We start from the raw sequence: 26,272 nt of genomic DNA on the forward strand, positions 1-26,272 counted from the left end.
GAGCAAGTACTCCTAGACTGGCTAAAACTCTTTGAACTCCTTTTGAGGGTAATTTTTCTAGTCCCGGCTTTGCTGCCATTGTGTTTGTGTACCTGTTTACGTGTGCCTATGCAAGGTTATGGATCTAGCAACAAAGCGTGGCCTTAAAAATACACCAGCAATTCTGTGATTTGAAACTTTTGTTGAGATTTATACTAATTGCACTTAACGTAACCCAGTAGTAACTTAATACTCGAAAAAACGCTGAATCATTACTTGCTCTATTTTTCTGTTGAAATGTTACTACAATATTATTTTCCGCCTAGCGTATATACCTTAACGATATACCACAATTCGATAACTCACACTAATTAAGCATATTCCAGAGGGACGACTAAAAGATATGTAGCTGCAACATACTCGTAATGTAGAATTGGTTAAAAGATGTACAGAAGAAAGCTACTTCCTGAAGCTCGATACTAGTGTTATGTTAATACTAGTGTTATGTGATATGTTAATCATTCCCAGTTAGCCAGCGTCTTAATAAACACGGTTAAATCTATTACATTCATCCTTGAAAACAAAATGCAATCTTTTTTTTATCTATCAACACATTTGTTTGTGAAATATAGCTCTTATAAAAGCAATCAAACACCAAAGGATGTATATGTAGATATATTGCCTAAATATCAAAGGTTATGATGATAAAGTACATTAGGAATATTCTAAGTTACGAATATAGAACTATGTTTTTCGATGCCCATAGAAAAACGTGTGCCTCAACGATATTTCTACTTACACCTGACTTTGAGCATGACGGCGTTACTTTCGCCGGGCCCCTGCGCGTTCGTAGCATGACAGGTGTACCTGCCTCGGCTGTAGCGATCCACCTTTTGTAATACAAGGCTCTGACCGCTTATGATTACACCTGCCGAGGTGTTTGTCTGCACCTCTCGACCTATATGAATCATAGCATAAAAGAAAAAACGGCAGGCATATGGTTACGCCTAGAAACGGACGAAATGCAAGAACCTATGCTATGTAGCTTTTGGAATAAGCCCTAAAAGGTGAACCCTGGAACCCTAGTGGGCAAACGGGAGGGTATATCATTTGGCCTGAAGGTTTGTAGAGGAAATCCATGTTCTAGGTTTTCAATGCCATTTGGAATCTTGCGTCATAGCCGTGGATGGAATGAACGAAAACTCTAGTTCTTCCTGAAATAGTCCTTTGGGAGTTACACCTAATACCACTAGTACGACAGCCCAAACGCGTGTCGTTCCCGAAAACGACATGCAGGTGGAGGATACGTAGAGGACATACTGACAGAAGAGATGACGCGTTGGTAAAGCGGATGGTTACTGCAAAGAACACATTCGTACCTTCAAAACGCCATCCGATATCGTTCACCCAGGGGTTGGCGCGAATGTCGCACTCGAAAAATACATCGTTACCTTCCTGGATATGCTGGTGCCGAAGCTTGCTCCCGAGGCGTAGGCTCAGAATAGGGTTGTCTGGAATGGAACATACGACCTAGAACGTTAGCCTATCGCAAACCATTATACAGCCAGATAGAACGCTCTCTGTTCTCTAAATATGAATAGGTTTCACTTTATCGCCGCATTTGCTAAGAGTAGAAGTGCGTATACGTTATCAAGCGAACGAAAAAGAGCCGACTGGAAACACGTGTTATTATATGTTTGACCAGATAAATATCTATACAATCTTTACAACACGTCTCTAACAAGGTAGTGTTGTATAAATTATGTGAAAAATACGTGCTATATGTATTATGTTATTGTATCGTATATTTAGTACAGGAGTAAACATGGCCTACTATATGTATGCATGTATAGATTAGACGCGAGATACATACAGTGAACTTCGAGCTTCCATCCGTCCTCGATGCGGCTGTTTGCGATGAGGGGATTCTCTGCGCGGCACGAAAGGTGCTTGCCAGAATCATCAGCCGTGGGCACAAATGTTAATGCACTTGTGCTATTGTGCGAGGTCGAGTTCATTCGCATCCCGCCTTTCCACCATTCAATAACCGCTGGCGGGCGCGACCCTGACGCGCGGCATTCAAGCGTCACCGATTTGCCAGCCGAGAGCGGCTGCTGTTCCCCTTCGATCCAGACGGACAGAGGACGGACTATAAAACAAAATAAAACACATGATTGTAATAATTACTGCAGTGATATAATGGTAATGGTATACCAACGCCGCTCTATACCAAGCGCGGCATACCCTCTACGCAATAATGCGTACGCTACAGCGGGAGGCCATTACCTGCTTTGCGGCTCTCTACTATATAAGTCGATCAATAACAACTTACACACGGGACATTTGAGTTTACTGTGACAATTCGAATATCCGAAACCAAATAATGCAAGAAGAAGAATAAGAAAATTTTTGAAGATGTAGTAAGCATTTACACCCTATGATAATACAGTATATTTACTGGCGTCGTCCTTTCCGTTTGAGCACCCATATGCATCAGTCATGAGGTCGTTAATGATTTCCGTAACAACAATCATTATACAGAAATCTGCCAACAACAACAACATTCAGGTGTGTGTGTGTGTGTGTGTGTGTTGTGTGTGTGTGTGTGTGCATATGGTAGAAATGACCATAAACACTGTAGCTGTACAGGTGATAGGTATGTAGCATACAATCTGTCAGCCCTATATCGATAAATATGTATGCAGCGCTGTAAACCAATCCACGGGTTGTGGCTGGCAATAAGTAAATTAGTTAATCGGTACCCTCTGATCCTGCATACGTTTAGACGAGCGATAGCCGATCCATTGTGCAGCCTATACAGGGAACGGCAATTAGTAGTCTTCCTATTGCGTTAGTGAAAGTCGTAGTCGTCGTCGTCGTCGTCGTCGCCGCCATCGAAGCCGACGAGCGACGCTGAAGGGAACGATCAACATAAACGGGTGGCTCGAAGAGTAATCGGGAGTAACATGGCCGCAAGAAAAGATCGTGATGGCTTCCAGATATCGGACAGCGTCCAGCCGCCACCTAGAGGCTGCTTAAGTGTATCGGGTCTGACTTGCTGAACGAGGCTTCGAGGTGTCGACCACCATCATTACCGCCTTAGTAGCCGAAAAAGGCCCGTGGCGTACAAGACGCAGTGCTACAAACACACCAACAACATGACCTTTCGCAGAGCTACTCCTCAGGTTTAATCAATATTGAAGTACCACCAGTGAATTTTCGACGAACTCGTTCGCTGCCGACGCTTTTTCTCAATGTCGTACATTATATGTTTCTTTCACCCCTTTTTTCCATAGCTACATAGCTTTTCGCTATCACTCTGTCATTGCTCGTTATTTCGTAGTGACCTAGTCCCTGCTTATGGCCTATTTCATCTAATACTGACCATGTAGTAATATCTGTACGGAGCCACCTATGAAAAACTATGTACTTCGTTTATCTCCTCCAGTTACAGTTGCTACTAGAGCTGCGTGCATCATAACTTCCTGTCTTCTGCTTCAATTAAGTTTACTATTAGCGAAATAAAGTGACCGAGGTATCAGGCAGCAGCTTGCTAGTGTCAAACTAATATGCTCCTCGGAGACACATGCACCGGGACATCCATCTATGACTCTGGGAGTCATCGCTATGCCTACGGTAGTTATCAGTGTTCTATGTCCTATGATTGTTACTATAGCTACCGTCGCCTTTATGAGCGCGGGTAAAAAAAGGGACGAGCAAAATAGTACTAGAATGACGTCAATTAAGATTGCAGACAGAACATGGTATTAGAGGTGGACACAGAATCTAAGGATTGACGGAAAGAGATTCAGCTCATAAGAAGCATGAGCAATCTATGAAAAGCGGCGTCGCCGTCTAAACAAATGAAACGTACTGAGCGCCCGTACGAATGAACAAGATTAATATTACCAATTGCTTGAGATCTACGGTGACTGCTGATGAGCGAGAAATCGTTGTTTTCTGTAAAAGTCGGTAGCAAACGGGCAGCATAGTGGCGACTATGAAACAAGACGATGGAAATCTAATCCGATTGATCAAAAACCGCGCTTGCCGTACCCCTTCTACTACACAACAGATAGGTGAGATGATCTCAGGAGAATGAGAATAAGGAAAATTAGACGAAAGGAAAGAACGCTGATGAACAGCTCTCGCTTGCAACGCTTCCTTTTCAGCAACGGAGGATATCGAAAACAGGATTGGAAGAACCAACAGTCTGTTACCACGGGATTGCTGGGGACCAGTTAACAGTGCTGAATCATTCTTGATTTCGACTCTTATCTCTGCACTTTGAGAACACGCATCAATTAACATTAGATAGTTGGCAGGGTCTAAAGGTTTCCCTCCAGATTATACTTAACATTGGACGGGAGGTTAGTATATCGACGCTAATGGTACATGATGTCAGCGACAGATAGCTGAAAATTATGACAATCAAGGGATTTTTAGTCATCCATATATCTGTACATGGAAATTTGAGGACTAAAATGTTCTACTGCAGCTTAGGTGTTGAAACAGAGCGCGTTGGAAGCACAGTCTGAGAAAAAAATACACGGTCATTTTTTTAAACGGTGTAGAGACTTGGAGAATATGGTGGGCGGAAAGAAGCCCTGACTTGAAATCTTGCAAGGCGGCTTTAACGATACTTGTGCCAAGTGTGGTCTTACATTGTTGTAGAAAAGATTGACTTCGCTTCTTTTAACGGACCTTTTAGCATCACTCATTTTATGCAACTGGGTCATATATTTATTATTGTTGACCGCCAAGCGTTTCCTTGTACATAAGAGCCTTCCAATTCTATCAAGCCTCAATGGTGGCTTTTTTAAGCGAAGATCTAGCTTAATTCTAAACTCCGGCATATTTTCTAAACATATCTTCCCTCTTTCTGTTTTATATGGACATGGAGACACCATTTCTTGTTATCCGTGACAATTCATGGCGAAGCCTATCATTGTCGCTATGTTCTGCGGCGGCATGTGAGCTGTAGAAAGACCATAAGAAACCGTGTTTTCCTGTTTCCCAGGCCCTTAGTTTTTCCGTAAATGCCATTCAGGCATAGGACGTCCAGTATTAGCACTAAGAATATGTATATATATATATGTATACGTCACAAGCCATTCTTGTGGACATTGAGACCAATGTCAGTTCGGTAACAGAGTTTCTATTATTTAGCCGAAGCTATCCATGAGACGAAGAAGAATCATCGCAATAGGCTTTCTAAAACTTACAATTGAGATCGACGATTACGCTAGATGATACAGGATACGAGATATTATTATTGGACGCAGTGCAGGTCAGAGTGGCCATCAGATCGTTACGAGTGAGGGCAGGGATTTCCAACACGTTCTTCGATATTCCGTTTGATACGTTATAGTGGTCATCAAGTAGAAATGACTCTCGCCACCATGTTACCACGGGTGGAGGATTGCCTGAACAAAAAAATTAAATAGAGTTCAGTTAGCGTAAATGGCCCATGGCGACATCACACGATCCTTGCGCATCAATTTGTGCAAATGTCAGGTTCTTTTTTCACCGCTCGGATCACATGTTCCCATATGGTCATGGCGCGCCAACGGCAGTAATTAAATTAGACTATTTAACTAATAACAAAATACGGTTAAAAATGAATTGAACCTAAAAAAAAGACATCAAGCTAATAATGCTTTTGCAAAAACTGATTTGGCACTCAGTGGGATTTGGCGTGACGTTAGAAATTAACTCTGTCTGAGAGTCCAATGTTAGACTGATGGACGTATCGTAATTACCGAATTTTTGAACGACGAAAGAACAATTGAACGTTTCAAACATCGAAGTAAGTTGTTTGAATTTTCATATAAGATAAAAAAGTATGTTAAGTTAAAATTGAAAACGTTCTATTCACGATTAGTAGATGGGCATAAAATAGACATACCTGATCAAATTTAAATAGAAAGAAATAGAACATAGGATGGCTAACTCGATTAATTCAATCACAACCTTCACCGAATGAAGCGATCCACCGCAAGCTGAGACCATCTCACTACCCTTGATCTGTTTAAATGGCTCTCATCTTAAAGACTCTATGAGTCTGTCATGCTTCGGGTTAACTTTTAGCTGCCTTTAGCTACGTGCAAATACTTCCCAGTAATAAAGGAGAGATATTATAAGCCGATATATCCCATGATGGATGGAGCTAAGAAACAGACAAACATTCTGCCAAACATACTGTTCTTACCAACTTGCGTCTCTTTTCGTCCTGTCTTCCGACGACGACGATGATGACGAAAAAATGTTAAAAAAAGAAATGGAAAGAGTTAGGGCCCTCTAAATATCTCTATCTCCCACTATTATTATAATACAAAACAGCATTACTCCTTGTAACATGAGGCAGGTTAGAAAGCAATAGTTCCTCTCAATCGTAGAAAGGGAGATACACATTACCTCGTGAAGGGTACACAATTCGGTAAGCGATTACTCATCCGTAGTCTAGAAAAGAGCGTTGGCACAAACAGACACAGGTATTTCTACTGCAACCCGACAGAAGTACGAAGCGAACGCGACCTAACAGGAAAATCGGTAGCAAATGTGCTCCCTTTCGACAGAGGCAGTATTGACGATGGCGGCAGCACTAGCACTTGTGTGTCGAGGAGAAGCTACTTCGACTCCTATTACTGCTGTGCCACCAGCTATGTAGTAGCACAACGATGAAGATGTCGTTGACCGCTTTCTCGAATCCCCGGTGGCCCAGCTGTAGCAGTAGCAGAGCCTGCAGTAACTTCCTGTTCCGACGCACAGCCCTTGTTGGAAAATGGCCGCGCAGGAGGAGAAGAGACGAAGTAGCAGAAGCAGCGAAATTAAAATGGAAACTCCTTTCTGAAAACTCCGCTTGGAACGACCATCGACCACACAATCCTATCGGTAGATGGGAATTTGTGCCTCGAGCAGGCGGGTGAAACTGACTGTGATACAACGACAGCAGAGGCAGCAAGAACAACAGTACTAGCAGAGGTTGTAGGCGTTCGCCCTGGAAGGCACGGTCCTTCCGGATGCAGCCTTACCGATGGTGCTCGCTTCGTCGTTTGTTGTTTTCCTTTTTTTCTTTGCCTACTTCGGGAGGGAGGAAAGTTTGCTGCATACAGCTGCTGGTTTCTGGCTGATAGTGGTGACCGGATAAGTTTCGGCGCGTGTGAAAGTATTTGCCCCTTCTCAGGGCTCATTCGCTTTCCATCTTTACTTCCAACCGGCGAAATTTTTCCGCTGCTAGTATTCCTTTTCCTGCTGCTATCTCCGCCGCTACCACCACGCTTTCCTGTGGTTGCTTGCTCCAAGTCGATCTCCAGTGAGTGCGCACCGCGTTTTCCCTACTCGAAGTCTTAAAGCCGGCTTTGCTTTTTTCCTTCAGGACAACTTAATCCACTGCTAATAGCTTGCCTTCTGGTTGGCTACAGGCTTGCTGCCTGTCCTATTCTGTTCGTCTATCGGCTCCTTAGAGGAGGCATAATCGAAGGCTGGAGGGACGCAGTAGCGCGATAGCAAAATCCCATGTGCAACGAAGCTTGGCGTCGCCTATAAGTTCGTTACGTGTGCGCTATGCTGCGGTGCTTCTACAGCTAAGCGTGGTTTCTGAGCAATCCTGTTGCACGATTTCGTGGGCTATGGTCTCGTCTTCTCTTTACCACAGCACCATGATTCACTTTTCGGCGCAGGCGATCCTTGTACCGAACGATCTTGGCGTGGTAAATAGAGATAGTTTAGGCCCTCATATTAGCGAAAAGCACGAAATATAAATACGCTGCCGGTAGGGCATGTGGCAAATAGACCGACCGGCAGATTTTCAAGTCGGATGGCCGTTCCTTTCCTTGACGTAATATGAAAAGGAAGAACAATTGAGGTTGCCTGGAAGCGACAGACGTTACCCAACACCCGCTTACCTCCTTCGACTTGACAGACGAGGATCAGCTTGTCTCCTTCGTTGTATGGACCGATGACACTCTTCGATGGTAGGATCTCCCTATTCTGGTCACTGATGATCGGTTCATTCGGCGGAACTGAAAGGTGTCCAAAAAAGACGAAAAATAGCCGCTCACTATATAGCATGCTGTTGATATTATTTCTCTTCCAAAGCGAGAACTCATACTCTCTTATTTCTTTCTCCCCAAAACACGGGTTTAAATACAGCCTAATGCGTCAATCGTCTGCCTTTGGCCAAACGGGTAGGCGAGCTGCCGCACATGTCCTACTTGCATCACCTCTCCACACTGTGCCGAGCAGGCTGTATGTACATACGTATACACTTGCATGTGGAAAGGTTCGTCCATTGACGAAGCCCACAATATAATGCAATGTGTCTTATGAGTGCATCACTGAGGATTAAGCTCAATTGCTTGCTCCTTCTTCTCCGTAGCTGCATTGCAGAAATGCGAGTGTTTTGGCTTATGCTCTCAGATTGCGATGAAGCGCCACTTGAAATAAGTGGCGCTTCATCGCAACGTGAGAAGCAAAGCTGACTGAAACTGTTGATGGCCATATAAAAATACTGAACAGGCATTTGGTAACTAATCCCACTCTGAAAGGTGCCTTTGCCAGAATGCGAAAGAAATCTTTTAACTAGATGCTCTTGCTCGCGAGTATCGACTCTGGGAATATACGTACGAGTATGGTAGGCGAGGAGATGAGCCTGTAAGTGAGTACTTGTATAAGTGGTTCCGTGTATGAACATCAGACCCAAACCCAAATTTGTGTATGAGTCTCTGAGTGAATGTGTATATATATATCTTAACACTTGCGCTTTGTGTACGCAATAGCAAAACAAAATCATGGTTCTTTGCTTTATTTCGCTCGACAGATACCAAGTTATTATACTTTCGTCGCCGTCACGGGGCCCGTGAGGTTACGCAAGTGGATACGATAGATTTGCCAGTTTCGTAGTCTGTGTAGGAAAAGGAAGCGACTACACTAACGCGGTCTAAAAGCTAAATGTCTTCGTTTTAGAGCTGCTCTTCGACTTTTCAGCTGCTTTCGTCGTTTCTACAGAACACGAGATTGGACGGAGGAAAGCGGCAAAGGGGCAACAAGCGTTGGGAAACGAGAACATGCACTGCCGCCTTTTCGCCATATCGGCCACCAATTACCAGTCTTACTCAATATAAAAATGAGCTGAGCAAGTGTAGAAGACATTGGTCTTAGTCATTGTCGGCAGGCATGGAGAGCTGGGGGGTGTCAAGAGGACGAAGGCTAGGACAGTCACACAGAAAGCGAGAGAGCTATAAAGAGAGATCTTAATAGCAGAGAATAGGTGAAAACGCCAGAGCTTCAAGGTACAAAGGGTCCGACGGAGGCGCAAGAAGTCCAAATAGAGAGAAAGCAGTTGGTGCTGTTCCCCTGCTACTTACGAATAACCTTGAGATGCACTTGATAGTTCCGTGTACGCTCCTTCTTGAAGTCCACTCGGCACCTGTAGAATCCGTCATCGCCCTCTTGAACCGGCGACAGTTGCAACAGAGAAGGACTTGTCTCGACTTTGAGGAAAGCACGATGTGCCAGCCAGTCGATGGGCGAATGATGCGCCTTCCGCAGTGACGTCTTGCGCGCATCCGCTGAGTAGATAGGTGTCGTCGAGTCATCTCGATACCACAATACCAAAGACACTTCATCATCACTCGAGTTGGGGGCAATATTGCATGGAAGCGATGCACGCTCGCCCAGGACCCCGATCACCGTGATTGTCGGCTCTAGAACAACAAACAATAATACAGTGTTAGCAATAGAAAAAATGCTAGCATAAAAATTTCACTCTGTTTATCTTAATCCCAGGTATTTATATTGCTGTTTGTTCAATGTAGATACTAATTCATTTAAGGTGCATATGCCTTTTCCACCGTTTCAGCATTTCCAACCATGACCATAGGTTTCAGCTTGCAGTCTGTAGCAGCATGTGAGCTAAATTAGGGGCCTAATCTATTACCTCAACAACTGTGTGTTTGGTAACACATATATGTTATTTGTGCATCTTGTTTTCACATTTATTCTATACACCGCCAAGCATTTTTGTCGTAATAGCAGCACAATAAGCTCACTTGGCAGTAATACACTGTGACATTATAAGATTATGTGCTAGTGACAGACGTCTATATTTCAACCTTCTCCGCATGTGCTTCTATTTGATTCTCTAGTTTTTTTCATAATGGCGCTGACTAATCGTCTGGGTATTTGGGGCAATTTAGTTATCAAGTAAGTCTATTTGCGTTTTAACTGTACAACTACAAGATGTTCGTGTAATCTGCGGCCTATGCCCTCGACAAGCTGATCCCAGAAAGTTATTGTTTGGGGGATGCTTGTTATAATTGACACCTCTGTATACCTGGACGTATTGCTGGTTTACATGTGTACCCACATCGAAGCGCTACTGCTTTCTAAGCTTTCCTTATGTTCCGACAATCAAACACTTATTCAAGTTAATTTATCGCAATATAGTTCTATGTCACCAGCGCATATATATGTCTGGTATCGGCGGGGCCCTAGCTACAAAAGCCCACGTTCGGTACATATATGGTAACTTCATTTGCACGTCTATGAGAGTCGATACAATGAGTAATGTAAGTTCAGTAGGAAAAGTCAGCTGGGTGGCCGGATACTCGAGAGTGCAGAAGCACTCCCACATGATACTCCCACACTATCACGCCGCAAGGTGCTCCTGCAGAATTTGCAAACTTGATTTCAAATGCATATCTGTGGCACGAGCTGTGCGTGTGTCCCAATGAGAACAACGAAGTCTGTTAAGTTATTGTGCATTTACTTTAACTATGAATTGGGGATATTCCTTTTTGTTATGAGCACATACATATTTATTAAGTTAGACATTAATTATGACAGTGCATCAACAATTTACACTTTAATTGTTGTGTATGACCAAAATCAGTCGTAAGATGAGTAAATCCTGTTGTTTTACTTTCATTTAACTGGCATGCATTTTTGTATAGTATTTTGCCAATGGTGCTCAAACATAGGCACGTTTCAATCATTCAACCTGCTTTTTAAGCCAATTGCTCTGTCTTGATTTACTCAAATCAATATTCATCTTTGAAAAGCGCGATAAAGCCTTGTTCTATTAAGGCCGCCATAACCGTGGCCTTGATGCGCGTACAAAACGTATCTTGGCCATGAGCATCACATGAGGATAGTAATTACTGTGACTATCTGCATGATTAATATAATTTTCGACTTTTCGGCCAATTTAGTGTTAGTAGGGTTGACGTACTCGCTCTTGCTCGTCAGGAAATCGACGTGGTTTTGTTTAAAATTACGGGACGGGTGATGCAGCATCGAGGCTCGATCCAAACTCTACCAATAATAAATGGATGTATTCAAGGACATAGTAATTCCGGTCTTTGAAATCACCACAACTGTTGTTACAGATTACGGGGTCTTCGGCTCAGTTTCTGGCTACATGCACCCATATTACCATAATTACCCATAACATCAGCAAAGTATGGGTTAACGAAGGATATTTTGTCCGTTTCGCTCAAGCATTTCTGACAAAATATCGGATAAAAAAATGCATGCCATTAAGGTGAAACAATTGATGATTTGCTAATTTTTCCTTGATATAGCCCACCCACTATATTTTATCATTGGACTATAATTAAGCTATACATTGTTGATACGCCGTTGTGATCGGTTTCAAACTTAATGAACATGCACGCGCCCACAGTAAAAAGAAAGTCCCAATTTCTAACCAATGCGGTTGGTTCGTTATTGGACATTGTTTCATTCATCGCTCAGATTGTCTTTGCACCATCATGAATATATACACAACTTATGGCATTTGCAATTAAGCTGTATACACAAATGGTCAAGTGTCTCCGTGTTCCTGATAACGCCCGTTAAGATCGTTCGCAAGTTCTGAAGCGACTTGGCCACACGCTATTTCGAATGCTGCATACGGAGGCACTGCTGCACGCTTAATATCCAGCCATTAGACTAACTTCTTTTAATGAACTTAACGAATGCTTGCTGTCGACTGGTCGTCTTTCGTAGCCGGTAGCGAATTTCAATGAAACACGCGCTTACCCGCTACGGCTGGCAAAACCCCCGACGCCTTAAACCATTTTCGATCGTGCCATAGTCCGTGCCCCCTTTTCTCAGGCGAAATGGGTGAGCACGAATGTGCAGAGCTACTGAACCACCTCAGCGGTAACATCCCATTACCTCATCCGCCTTGAATTCCTTTTCCTGCTTTTAAAACATCTGGGAGCATCATCATTAGAGTATTACCATCACCAGTGCAATCCTCGGAGCTGTTTTGGCAGCTCCTCCATTAACAACTGGAATCTTCGGTGCCAGCTTAAGTGAAAACGATAGTCTGGCGACGCATCTGTATATCTGCCAACGGGGTAGAAAGGTGTGTACAATTGACTGTGCCCTAATAAAATGAGCCTTGCTCCGAGCACAGGATAGGCAACATTTCCTACGCGACTGATCTGTTAACCCGGTTCATAGTCATGTCTTGTAGGGCTTCATAAACAATTCGATTAGTGTGAGAATTGACGTTGGATGGACTTAGTTACTGTTCCAACGCTACACATATATACATATATATTGTTATACACCTACATGTACTATATAATATGAAGACAAACACAATTTAGGCACCTTCATTAGCCATAAGATTATCTATATTAATCATAATATTACTACCATCCATTAGTTTGCATTAGCCATAAATGATACGTATTCTATGGATGTTGAATGCACACCCACGCGAATCGAGGAATTCTTATGTATGTCGAATATTCGTTAAATAAATATATAAACAATAGCTTTGAACAGACGCTGGACTGTATATACATTTGCATACTGTGAAAACACTATGCTTTACAAACACGTAATTACGTGTTTGTAGGACGCAATATACGAATAGAACTGGGAAGAAGGAGCTATATTATTGTTCACAAAAGCGTTTCCGTGACAAGGTCTGAAACGTTCTTTTCAGTGCATCTAGCGAGGTCTTCTTTACACACAGGAGGTCGATTACCGGATAATGCTCAGTCTAATACCGGAATAACAGAGAATATCAAATCTCGATCGGATTTCCTGTTTTTCGTAAGGCATGTTGAGAGTACGTGGAAACCTGCGCTTTTATACCCTGCTACCTGCATAACCTGCAGCTTAAATCCACTTGGTAGGAGTAATTCAGCTTGCATGAACGATGAAGAGTAAAAATTTTTGAAAAAAAACTCTGTGACCCGTCGCCTTACGATGCAATCGTGAAAAGAGAAAACATGGGATTGGCGGTTGGCGGGGAACGACCACCAGGTTTTGTTTTGTAGGTCAGCGCTCAATCCATTAAAACGCCGCCAGCTGTTTCTATGGCGATGGCCGAAGGTACGAGCGGTGTACTTCGATAGATCGTTCAAAAATAGTCGAAATATCCGCTGCTATGAACTACGGCGCTGTTCCTACTGCGAATACTCGTCTACCGCGCAAGGAAAGAAAAGTAACACCCTGTTTTTTTTTTTGCTGTTGCTGGTAGCGCCTTTGGTGGTTATGTTGCTGCTGCTGTTGAGACTGCTTATCGAGGGCAGTCGTCTTTGCCGAGATGTGTAAGGGGCAACCGGTCGTCAGAAGCAAAAAAACATAGCAGCACTAAGAGTGGGGTCGAGGCCGCGCCGGCAAAAAAAAACACTTCCGTCGCCCCATCACTGCCGCCGCGCACACAGCGATACCTATAGCGGTGAGGTAGTAATGCTGATGGCGGTAGGAGCAAAAGTTGTTGTAATAATAGCAGCAAGAGTTGAAGTAAGCGAAAATCCGATCTGCAGACGTAGGCCAGTTTGCTCAATTGGACCATTTACCTCAAGGTCCCTTAAAAAGAAGCAAACAAGGCAAGAGGCGCCTCTTGAAATAAATGCCTTCCAGGCAGCGAACCAGCTAAGCAACTCTAGCAAACTCACGAAGTGTGGACCGTTCTCGAACGACTACAGAACATTCGAGCACCAGACAGGAGCCTCGCGCAGGTAGTAACTGCTGCGAAGTCCCTGCCACTCACTGACGGAATGAAGATGATGAACAGCAGGTAAGATGTGGGCAAGGGACTGTGGTCTCGTCCAGTCATTTTCGATTCCCTGCAGTACACCACGACTCAGCAATAGCACATCTTCCAAAACAAGACTCCCGTGGGAGGTTCTCGACCGTCGTTTTTTGCCATCACCTACCGTTTGCTCCTTTCAACATTCGATATGAAACAGGGCGTATCAGTTGTTCGGGGGTGATGCTCAATAACTACATAGCAGCACCTAGCCATTAATAGCTTAGATACTTACCTTTATGGTATTTCTAAGATAGTGAACAATATTGTAGCATAAGAACATTAGCTTCCACTTGTCTACTAAAGGCACTGCTCATATCGAATAGCCAGCTATTTGAGCAACTGCGTCGCCATCAACGTCGTATTTTTTTCCATACATGTTTGTTCCGTAAGTTTGAGAAGCCCCGATTCAAGGCCAAACCTATACGATTCAATTTCGACGAGCGTACGAAAAGAATCAATCGAATCTAGGCAGCAGCACTAGCGCCAGCTAGATGGTATCTATAGTATAGAGGGGAAACAAACCCTCAGTATAACGTTTCGTGTCGCAAGTAATCATATTGCCCATTTGCTTTCAAAGCCCATCATCTCGTTTGCTCGGCTTTCTAGCCGTAGCCACGGCAACTGCTACTGTTGCTGTGACCGGAGAATCTAATTTATTTAGTTCCTGAGTGACACCTTTCTTGGCAAGCGGAAAATCGAGATTTCGGTGGGACCGTGCAGGAAAGCAATATAGTAATCTAATGTTGTCCGTTTAAAAAGAGCAACACAACTAAGCAATGAAGGGCTACCTATTGCGCGAGGTGCGAAAGCGATATTCCCATAAAAAAAGACTATTAAGTCAGCTGTTTTTCACCTGTCTTTTCTGCCATCGAGGTCCTGCTGGCCTTAATCACTGCCGCTGCCATGTCAAAGGCGAGAGGACGGCTGGCTGGTTAAGCTTTTCCAGAAAGCCCGCATCTTTCCGGATATGGTCAACAGATAAATCCAGGCACTTAGCAGGCTACCTGTCGTCGCCGATCGGCCCCTTGTTCACCTTATCTCCGCATTCTTGCGGCTGGTCCTAGCTGGATGATCCAGCTGCTGAACCGGTTTTTACCCAGGGGCGCTACATCAGAGTAGATTTCACTGTTATCGCGGTTGTTAGATGATTGGTCGAGACCTTCTCGACGTCATCAGCAAAACAGGCCTACAAAATTAAACATACACATACGACAATTACTGCTGTAGGCCACAGATAAAGACACAAAATATATTCGTTCGGAAAACAACGCTACAGCGAAGCTATACTTCAAGATATTTCCTGTCTACTCTCTATTTTAGAATTTTCTTTTCGCAAGGACTGTGATAACATAATAAGAATAATGCACCAAAGTCCGAAAGTTGACTCCGATATAATATAAATTACAAAAAATAAGTAGATAGACCATATAAGTGATCGAATATATAGTAGTTAAGATCACATGTATATAGCTTTTGTTCCTTTCAAAACCCTCAGCCCTATTTTATACTCGCAATTAAAAAAATTCTAACCATTCCTGACCGTACTTTCGTTATTAATACTGCTGTTATAACGATCAAAGAGAATAGGGTTTTTAGTAGTAGTAGACAAAATATTGAAATAACGTCATTTTCTTACTTCATAAGTTCGGATTAATTCTATCAAAAAAAAAGTATATCAAGCGATGAGACGGTCACGTAGCGTTATGTAGAATAGAAGGTTGTCTTAGTTCTTGTCAAAAATAAAAAAGAAAGCGATTTTGTTATTACTACCTTTACCTTGCTAGATACAGATTACATAGTATTCGAATTTTTTCCATCCTTTTTTTTGTAGTTGTGACGGCCGTTTCTTACCCTACGACCATTTATGGCGAAGAAGCACAGTAGAAAGAGTTCACTGTAAAAGTCGTTTGTGTTATGCGAAGTTCGAAGGTTTGCAAATGTGAACGCTGATAACTTGCTCTAGCCATAACAACTGGTTTTATTTCCTAATGGCAACTCCAATAAGCAACTTGCTACGGTGAAACATATCGAAAAGCTTGTCTCTATAGTGAACCGATTAGCCGGACAAAGGCAAGAATACGGGTTTGCTCTAAAGAAGTTGTGTGAAACGATGAGACCTCCGAAGTTCGCCAACGCCAGTTGCCGCCAAACGCAGGTCTCGTTATTCATACAAGTTATTGTCGACAGGTATTTTTTGCCGATGCCGATAGAACTTTTCGGTAAGCGAGTGGAACGCCTTCTTCGATTCATTAGAAGACTTGCCCTAAAGGGTGGTTTCCATGGTCGGGGTAAGTAGTGGAGAGTTTCGCATATGTTTTTATTTCCACATTCAAGGCTATGTTGTTTTTTTTTTTCGCAGTTTTGCCGCCTGCTTCTGTTCCTGTGCCCCTAATTTTGCCTCTGATTTCTTTTCCTTTGCCCTATCGTCCTTGCCTGATGCTTTTTAATGTTCCCCTTACCACTTATATCGCAGATGAACCAGGCCTAAGATCAACAGACAATAGCAGAAAATGTACTACTTTGCTTCCACAACTACTACCGATGGCAACGAAAAGGCCTTTGCCTTTAAGACCTTCTAGATCTTTCTCGGTACAGAGAGAAAAGACAAAAAGGTCGAAACAAGGAATCGCTGGCGGCAACGGCAACACCAGTGGTTGAAGAATAGCAGTTATCTTCTTTAGGCTACGACCATACGACTGCTATTACATTAGTGGACGCCTGCTCCGCATCGGTTGGGCGACACTTCCCCTGTATCGGATCATATTTTTGTCGAAAGTCCGTTCTTCCATCAGCTGGCTCGTGGTGATGTCTGCTGGCGAAAAGCTTTGAGGACGGGACGGTTTGAGAGGAGGCAAACACTAAGGAGATTGTCGAGTATAGCTAGCCTGAGGTAGAGAGTATGCTGGAGCTGGGGATAAGGTCGTAGACCTATTGTGCACCTTGTATCTGTTGGCTTTGGAAGCAGAAGCAGATCGCACCGTAGCAAATAGATGCGTAAACATAGGGAATCCTTTTTCGTTCAAAGGCCACATGAACAAAAAAAAAGCTAAAAAAGCGGGCGGAACGAATAGGGTAAAGGAGACGGGTGAACGGTGCTGCTGCCGCTGTGTTAAGGGGTTTAAGGGTGTTAAAGAAACCGGAAAAGGAATATATATATATATATGTATATGAAGAGAGAAGGGGTAGAAAATGAGAGTTTGGTATGAAGGATCCTTATCGAATAACACGGGGAAAAAGGATAAGTGTCCTCCCTTCTGTTTGAAAACTAGCCCCTGTACGTTCGTCTGTTCGCTTGCACGGTCATATATTAGATTACGCTTCGGAGCAGACCGGAGTACCGCCTTACTCGCCACTTCCTTCCTTGCCGTCGACATATTGACTCGGAGTACCCACTTGCCTGTCGACTTTTCTCGGCCTGGCGCGTTTCCTCCAAAAGACCGACGACGATGCCACCTCTGCGCACCATCTAACTACGTCAACGATAAATTGTGTCGACAAAAGGAACGATCCCTTCGTCCTACATTGACTCAACCCTACGGCTGTGCTATGCTGTTTTAGCGGTGCAAGAGTTACAATATTATATTTCCAGGTTCGTGGCGAATGGAAAAATCACTCTACGTACTATATGACTACGTGCATCACACCATTGCATGTTACATACATATCGCCATACAACATGGCGGAGAGCTATTAAAACGTTTAGTTGAAAATACACTTTGATTAACCGTATTTTCACCTAGCATTCAAATCTAGTACGCGACTCAGAATTGTTTCTCGTCTTTCATGTTGTTTGATGCCAAAGTTACATCACACAAAATAGTCTAAAACGCATTTCACTATATTTTTGCATACTCAGAAAGCACAGCTTCCATAGTTTTTATATTAGAGGAACATTGCTCTAATATTCCGCCCCGATTAATGACAGCCCATACTATGGTATCTAAGAAATATCTAGTTTTGAGCCTCTATCAAGGAACATTCTTCCCAAGCGCTTCAATATTTGCTCATAGAAAAACTACCCCTGAAGGGTGACAAAGATTATACAACAGCGGAGACCTGGGAGTCTCGAACATATAACATAATACGATAAAATACAAAGTGCTAGGATTACGTTAAAAGTAATTGAAAAAAAGTACTTTTAGAAAATATGACTCACAGTAAGTGAAAATAACGGCCTTTGATTGCAACGTGGGGAGTAGACACTAGTTAGGGAGAGCTAACTACACTAGACGCACGAATCTTAAGTCCCTCAGTCTATATAAATGCTAGCCTACTAATCTTCATGTACGCACAGCTTACTTTAAGGCCATGTATGTACTTACATTCAATTTTGTTCATCGGTACACGATTTACCTCTTAATTTTATGGTATGGATCTATTTGGATTTACGATTACTGAAAGCAGAAGTTTCGACCGTTCACGGAGTCACTCACCTCTTCCTTTGCTTGTTCATCTAGCGTCTCCTTTAGGATCGCCGTCCCACGAGATTCGTTCTTTCGAAACGTCTTCGTTTTTAGGAACTTAGCGAACCATTGGCGTACAGGGCTAGAACCTTCGACTTAAAAACGAGCCGGGTTAGGAAACATCCGAAAAGGGTATGTTGGTAGGGGAGGGTGCAGGACGGCGAGAAACAGTTTCAAATCCATCACAATCAACGGTAATGGTAACTTGTTCCGACAGATCCCAACCCACACTGATCTTTGCTCTCTTCCGCGACAGTGTACGAGTCCGTCGATGTTAGGTCCTTTGCCTCCTTTTTTCCTTTCCTGAGATCCTGGCCGAACGCTCAGTAGCGAGTCGGCTTCTTTTCCTCACCATTCTGCCTGTGCTTTTCCCCAAATTCTTACTTAAGACGTATCAGCAAGCTGTCCCACCCTTTCCGTATCTACTTTCCTCCTTACAGTCGAAGGATGGCTGTGTGGGCCTTTCTGTACAGTCCCTTTTCACTATATTACAGATTTTGCTACTGCTAGCAAAGCTCCATTCGTTTGCTTCGTTCCATCGTTTTCTGATTCAGCGGGCGTCCTCAGTCCTTTAGTAACCCCAAAGCCCTCGGAACTCTCAATCCCTCAAAAGTAATGCCAGACTTCCCTCAAGTTCTTTACTTGATCGTCTGCGGATGCCACGCCGCTGCTATTTCCGCGCCTGGATGTCGAAGCTAGCGTGGCTACTTCGCGTCGTTTGCAGGACATCGTCGGGAGAGGCCCGACAAACTATTGCAGACTCGGCCCAAAGCAGTTCTGCTAACCGAGGATCGTATCAAGTTTTTTTCGGATTATCTTTCTGGCCCAATATCGGTAGAAGCAGGATGCGTCGTCGGTATCTTCGCGTCATGGGGACACAGTCAGCCGCGTAAGTGGCTGATTTGAGTAAATTCAGCACGACGACGATGGCGGCGAAGACGACGACGACGACGGGTGTGGCACACAATGACGCCATCATTTGTCGAAGCATATGAAGCAAATAGGGATGTGTTGGGATCATATGAGACAGCTATAGGGCGCCGAAGTATAGACGACGAAGAAGAGCAGGGGTAGGCTCGCACAATCACTAACGGCGGCAGGACCAGCACGAGTATATTCCTAAGATGGATGAAGCGGTTGGCTTGGCTTTTAATAGTGTAATGCCTCTAGTGGGCCGAGGCAGCTACGCTTGAACTTCTCTGCACCGCTCGCGCCTTCTGCAACAGTCTGAGTTGCCGTTAGCTATAATCGGCCCAAAATGGCTATGCACAGAGATCAATTATGGAGATTTACGCTTAGAAGACTTCACTCTATCACATCACAGCATAGCGCATCGTTGCAGAGTGCTGGCTAGCACAGAAGGCGGCCCACTCATGCTGCCGACCATCGTAAGATGTCTCGCAAAGGACCCGAATCAGTCTATATGTTTTCTTGCTTAAGATATGTTACGTATATTCCGCCCATTACTACCAAATATTATTATATTTCGCTATCCGAGAGTTGGTGCATCGTGCTCTATACAATATGCGCGTTAGGGCTAAGGTTGCTAATAAACGCGTATTGGACCCACATCGCTCCCGTGGCCACGTTGGCTGGGTGATATGAAAGGATGTTTGATCATTATGTATGAACAGCTTCACCAGGAATCAGCTTCGACAGACTTATTTTGGAAAATATCACAGGCCAAGCATGGGTTTGCTGCAGACAAGATACCACGAAATCGAAGATAAGTTAATTACAACCTCCTTTGTGTAGAAAATACGAGAGCTTGCATCCAGCAACTCAGTTATTCTAAATTTTACCATGATTGAAAAAAAAAAAAAAAAACCTGAAAAGACACAGTATCTGAAATATGCAGGCATGTTAAGTTCCGCATTGAAATGCTGCAAAGAATAAAAAAAACCGATAAATGATTTTCCAGAATCGTAACATTTTGGTAATTGATCTTAATTTTAAATAGATAGATAGATAGATGAAGAAATTGTGAGATTATCATTACACGTAATTCAGCACTCTTGGCCTAATGGGTAAATCCTACAGCAATCGAGTACAGAGTAGCGTACATCTATGGCTTGAAAGATGCTCGTATAGGAGTAACTATTTCAGGAGATTGGTTTTTCGCCCATGAACTCTTGCGACATTTTGGACGGCTCCACAACTAATAGTACATTTACTGCTTTCAGTAACAGGATAATGTGCAGCTTTAAACATTCATTCGTTCGTTGCCGATAATTATAGCAAATAATAAACACCCTATTCAACAGTTGATTTCCTTTCGGACATTATAGATATAGGTTCCAGCTCTTTAATTTAAGGCCGTTTCCAGATTATATCTTCAGCTCTCTCGCGCACTAGTGAGTTTAGCTTGAGTGCCGTTATTCTTGCTCTCACTTAAGATGAACAGTATCATCTCTGAGAAGTGGTGCACGTTCTTCCTCGTAGTAGAGCTTCTTCTGTTCCGACTGAGAGTAGAGAAGTGATTTTAGTTTGCAGTGATACTTCGATATGATTGTACAATGACACAGTTTCGTAGGTTGAGAGCTACCCCCATTCCGAGGCTGATATTGCCAACGGCGTTGTTCTTATTAGAAAAAAAGTTTTCCATTGAGCCCAAATGAAAAACAGCTGCATGTGCTGAATATATTTTTGTTGGTCAAAATCGTGATTAATTAAAACCGAGGAGTAGATTATTAGAAGTACTATTTTGTCTAGTAATAAATTTTACGATAAACGCCATAGCTTGGACATAATATAGCATGTATAGGTTTTTATTGGGCATATGGGCCGAACCGAACAAAAACAGCGAAAAAAATATCTAAATCTAGAGTTCATCAGCAGTCTACAAAGTGAGTCACGTGAACTTTTCTCATAAATTAAAAAATAATCTCTGTAATGTCCCTACCTAACGACGATACCGGACGTGTGACTGGGAATACTTAGTTTTTGTGCCTAAACAAAACATACTTCAACGAAATGTTTCTCAAGCTATAAGCATCTAATCCCAGGTCTGGTCTGAAATCACCATTACAGCGTCAATTTAGAACATAAACGCAATTTTGTAAACGTTTCGGAATAAGGCGAGCAAACAGATCGGCATCGTCATGTCGATACTTATTGGACTTTTGCTCGATAGCACTCCATACAGGGTAAATCTGGGCTGCTCGGCGGCTATACACGCTCATCCCACGACATGCTCATAGCCTTAAGCAGCCAGTTCTGCCCGCACAAACTAGTACAAATCGCCGCACTATTTTGCTGGAAAATGTACGGCCTTCCCTTAGACAATATAGTGTAATAGATCGAAAAGTGTGCTTTAAATACAAGTATCTCTATGACTATACCCTACATGCACAGTGTAAAATGCTCGTCCCTGCCAGCGTACGACCACGCCAGTGCGCTATTTTTTGTTAATAACTGTATGGTGGGTGACACGGTCGAAGTCGAAACAGAGTTGATTAAAAGGCTGGTTTGTTGGGAGGTTCGACGAAAAAGGGTTTAAGTGATGGGCCTAGGTGTACTAGTAGATCATAAAGGGACGGAAATGGCCGTCGAACCAGGTCGTGGGTGCACGGACATTTGCAAAAGAAAGCTCACGCTTGATTCGACTTAAAGATTGATGAAAGGAGCACGTGGGAAGAAGGGCTTTTATCCGGAACCGGCTTGCCGGAATAGTTTTGTCGCTAGAGGGAGGCAGGCGATGTGCTCAAACGAGTTCGCAAATCCCTGGCGGTCTCTGCCAGATAAACTAACTATGAAACTAGTGTATGGGTAGTACTCAAACAACGGTAAGATCGGCACATTTTGCTAAGTTTCGCAACGCGGAAAAGGTAATCTCGTTTGCTGAGCCAGTCCGCGTATTGCGCGATCATGTGTCGGAAGAGTATAGCACTTGCCGGGCAGAACGTCCGAGTACACTGCTCTGCTAGATTATGTAAGCATGCAAGCGAATGCAGCGCGAAACATTGGTCGGTCGATCACCACTTGCATTTTCAATGCCTACTTCGCAGTGCATCAGTTGATGAGCCATCCGTAGGCAGCAGTCATTAGTGCACTGCAAGACATCTGGAAAGCAAGCGGCTTTCTACTCAGGCGAAACAGGCTCCACCGTAGCAAGACGAAGAAATTGCGACCCATGGTTTCGGAGGCAGCTTTGGCGTTCCAAGTGACATCAAGGCCATCCAAGCAATAAAAAACTGTTCGGCGCCTGATGGCGCGCTATTTTCCCCACAGGGTGATTTGGGCTAGAGCACATGCATATGTTGGTTGATGCGAAGTGTGTCAACTTGCAAAAGGTGAACCACTACGATTTCTACGTTCACTAAAACTATGTTCAGTACTACGAAAATTTGGGCATGTAGGTCCGTGCCGCAGACTCATGTGAGGCGCCCCAGAAAGGTCAAGAATTGATAATTATGCTTTGGAGGCTATACCTCTGGAGACCACGAAGTCCTGCCCTACATGCGCCTGGATAAACTAGAACAGGTCCGTATAGCGCAATATAAAGTTAAGCTCATTGAGTGCTAGAAGATACTAGCGATGGGAGAAGGACACTCCATCGGATAGGTGTCGCCTGGCGTCAATAGATCAAATTATAGTTTAAATCAACTTATAGATACACGTATAAACGCAATTCGGGTCGTGGCGTGCTTGTTGTTAGACTAACTTTAACGCTAACGCTAAGCCGGGCCGCTACAACATCTTACAGAGCTTCAATTCAGCTTCTTCAGTAGTACGCTTGCTTTTCTAGAACAGTATAATTGCATAAGGGCTCTTTCACTATACACCGCACCCAAACCATAATCATTAGCGGCAGTCTGTCCTTATGCACTGTAGGCACATGCTCCGGACTGTGAGCAAGCCAGTGATTACTTTAATTCTAATCATATTGCTTGTTTTTATTGTCTCCTTGGAGCATCTGTCTGAATTTTATTACGTAACATATAGCTAAAGTACTTATGAACGATTTATTGATGGTTCATTCACTCACATGAAGTATCTCTGTCGGTCGCCTGATCGAAACCGTCAGGGATGGACTTTTGGGTGCCACCGCTTAGACTTGGAACGACTGTCTCTTTATCGTGGTTGCGCTGCGCTAGAACCTTCTTCTGCTTTTTTTGGGAAGGGACGGGCGTTTGCCAGGGCGTATACTGGCAATTGGCAAATAACTAAAGAAGTTTATTATGTTGTTGATATTCTGTCCAGCGCGAAGACGTTAGATAACCGCTAACCGCTGCTCAATTTTTGGAAGATACGTTTGGGTTTTCGCCGTAATGAATTTTTGTTTTGTTTTGGAAAAAAACTGACTTCTTCTACTATCAAAGATGGCGGATTAACACATAGCTACTATATAAAATCAGCCACCAAAGATGGACGCGGTTCATAACTCTACCCTATAATCATTGTCCGGTATCTGGCAACATTAGCACTTAAGAATGTGACCTACCTATGCGGCTATATAGTCAGTATGGCACTAAAGATCTTTTTATCGTAGTCAACGCCTGGAAATGATTTCACTTTATAAACTATATAAACTAGTAAGTGAAAAAAATCTTAGAATTAACAAAAAATTGCTCGAATCTTTCATTCAAACTTGAAGCATTTAAGCGTAAACGTCTCGCATAGTGTCGACGCAGAGTGATAGTATTTGAATTATATTCTGACACTGTTGTGCTGAATGCTAGAGAGGATATTTATATTTTCTCTAGCATTTGGCACGTTGATAGCAAATCTGGTGTCCATCAAAAACCATACCGCACGCTGCTGTCCACTAAGAATTAAAGTACGGGAAAACAAGAGGGTGAGCTTTTAGTCCAAGATAGCTAAATTAATTAAAACGGCAAGGCATAGTCTAACGTATCTCTGAGATGTATATGTGCCTTTGTGAGCGTGCCACCCTGTCTGTGTAGCGACGGAAGTGGCGTGAAAAAAAGCCCTACTCAGGCGCCGTAAACAAGCTGAGCTCTGTTTGGCTAAAATGTTACGGCACTAGCCGGAAAAGAGGTGTTTGCAATGTGTAAACGAAACAAGTCCTACCATCGTCAGTGATGGCTGTGATGGGGTATGGTAACGGTCAGCAGACAGCGGCGGTGAATGGCAGTGAATGTCTCTAGCAGCCTATCTTCCAACCACGGTAAGTCCGTGACCAGGAGTGCATTGAGGCAGGTCCGAGAGGGCACTCTGTTTATACCATTTTGCTTTACACTATTGGACCTCCTAAAAAGACGACATGCTATCACACGTAGATACGAACCGCTAAGAAGCTGTAGAAGTCATACGGCGCAGACCATACAAAAAAGCCTGCAACCCTTTTTCCTCAAACTCAACCTAACGCTCTTCGACGGAGCGGTAGTATTCGCTGCAAACAAGAGGCGTTATGTTGCGTTCAGATTTAAGCTTCTTAAAAGCCTAAGTACCCGTGTACACCAGGCGTCTTGTCGTAAAATAATTTTTATTATACTTAAGTGAACACACCGTGTAATATAATAGTGAGCTTGCTTGCAATTTGGTGTCCTAATCGACTCGAGGATAGAAGATGATGCCTTTTGCGGAACATAAGTTTAGCAAAAAGTATTTGTCATTCCATATGGATTGTACGACATAAAACCAGCCGAAAAATTTCACGTGCTAACAGCATAGAGACAGGCTGTAGCAAACTGTCAGCGGAATTTTCTGGTTGCGGGCAACATCTTTAGGATTCATCCTAATGGTCTACAACATCCGTTCATTTGTCTGCACTGTTTGGTAACAACGAGTTGCTTTTATCTAGACTTCATTTAAATGTACGCTCGAGCAGATGTTCCCGCAAAGGGTGGAAACAATGGCGCTCAATTTTGACCTTGTGGAACCTTATTATAAATTCTGCCTTTTATGCCAGCTGGAACCTCTACTCCTAGCTGTAGCTAGGAGTATATAGGTAGAAAATGATCAAAACCTTGTGCACTTCTTATTTGCTTAGCTTAGCGTGTTTTCGTGCTTTGATTAGCCATGCCTTCTCTACTGCTACTAAATACAGCGGTAGAGCTTTTAGACGCTGCCTTATCTTGAATATACTTTGCTTACTTACGTTATACGCATGAATCCTGCTTTGTCCACACTCTATGCGAAATTGCTTCCGAATTTAGATACTCGCTCTTCGATTATAATGCCGTTGTCATCAACTGAACAGAAAACACGTTTTAGCCCTAGTTAGAAATGAGACAATAGCTAAACTTACCGGAACTTACCTGACAGGAAATGGTACATCAAAAGGTATAGATGTTCTGTGTTCCGGCTATGTTTGCCGTAAATTAGCGCCCTCGATCAATAATAGCAGTCGTCTATAAATGTGCCTAAAGCCTATCTTTCTTTTGATAGGAATATGAGCTATGTACTTTTTCCAATGAGACACATTATAAATGTTTATTCAAAGAAAACCATATTAAAAATAACCACGTCTCATGGCAGATCATACGTCTATAGCAAAGAACGTCTTGCTACACATAGGTATCTACCCGAAAATATATGCGATCCTCTAGTCCTACAGTTGAGTTCTACATTACATGCGTCTGCATCCTGTATAAATATGTAAATAAATACGTAAAACGTAAGTTGCTTTTAAAATTCACAACTGTATCGCTTATATAGCAAACTAGCTATGGATTTTCATTATTTACAAATAAACAACCGACAGCTTTTTCAGAAATGCACATCTAGACGAATACCATCTTAAAATGTATGCTGAAATAAATCTAAAATTAAATTTATACCATTTTCAACTTTATTGTAT

The 26,272-nt window shown here is 43.1% G+C and overlaps 1 protein-coding gene across 3 annotated transcripts in view; it reads right to left on the reverse strand.

The window, feature by feature from the left end:
- LOC111269142 (protein turtle) overlaps positions 1-26,272 on the reverse strand; it is a 90,013-nt gene that overhangs the window by 32,781 nt on the left and 30,960 nt on the right. For all 3 annotated transcript variants that reach the window (XR_002685604.2, XM_086971987.1, XM_022848535.2), the window contains exons 2-7: positions 9,348-9,686; positions 7,887-8,003; positions 5,205-5,405; positions 1,853-2,128; positions 1,359-1,490; positions 779-937 (exon numbers count right to left, since the gene is read on the reverse strand). Coding sequence is in view for 2 of the 3 variants with exons in the window: in XM_086971987.1 (XP_086828113.1) it covers positions 779-937; positions 1,359-1,490; positions 1,853-2,128; positions 5,205-5,405; positions 7,887-8,003; positions 9,348-9,686 (1,224 nt within the window). In the remaining variant the exon portion in view is untranslated. The remainder of the gene's footprint in view (positions 1-778; positions 938-1,358; positions 1,491-1,852; positions 2,129-5,204; positions 5,406-7,886; positions 8,004-9,347; positions 9,687-26,272) is intronic.

The sequence above is a fragment of the Varroa jacobsoni genome, unplaced genomic scaffold, assembly GCF_002532875.2.
Source record: "Varroa jacobsoni isolate VJ856 unplaced genomic scaffold, vjacob_1.0 scaffold_1357, whole genome shotgun sequence".
Classification (NCBI taxonomy): Eukaryota; Metazoa; Arthropoda; class Arachnida; order Mesostigmata; family Varroidae; genus Varroa; species Varroa jacobsoni.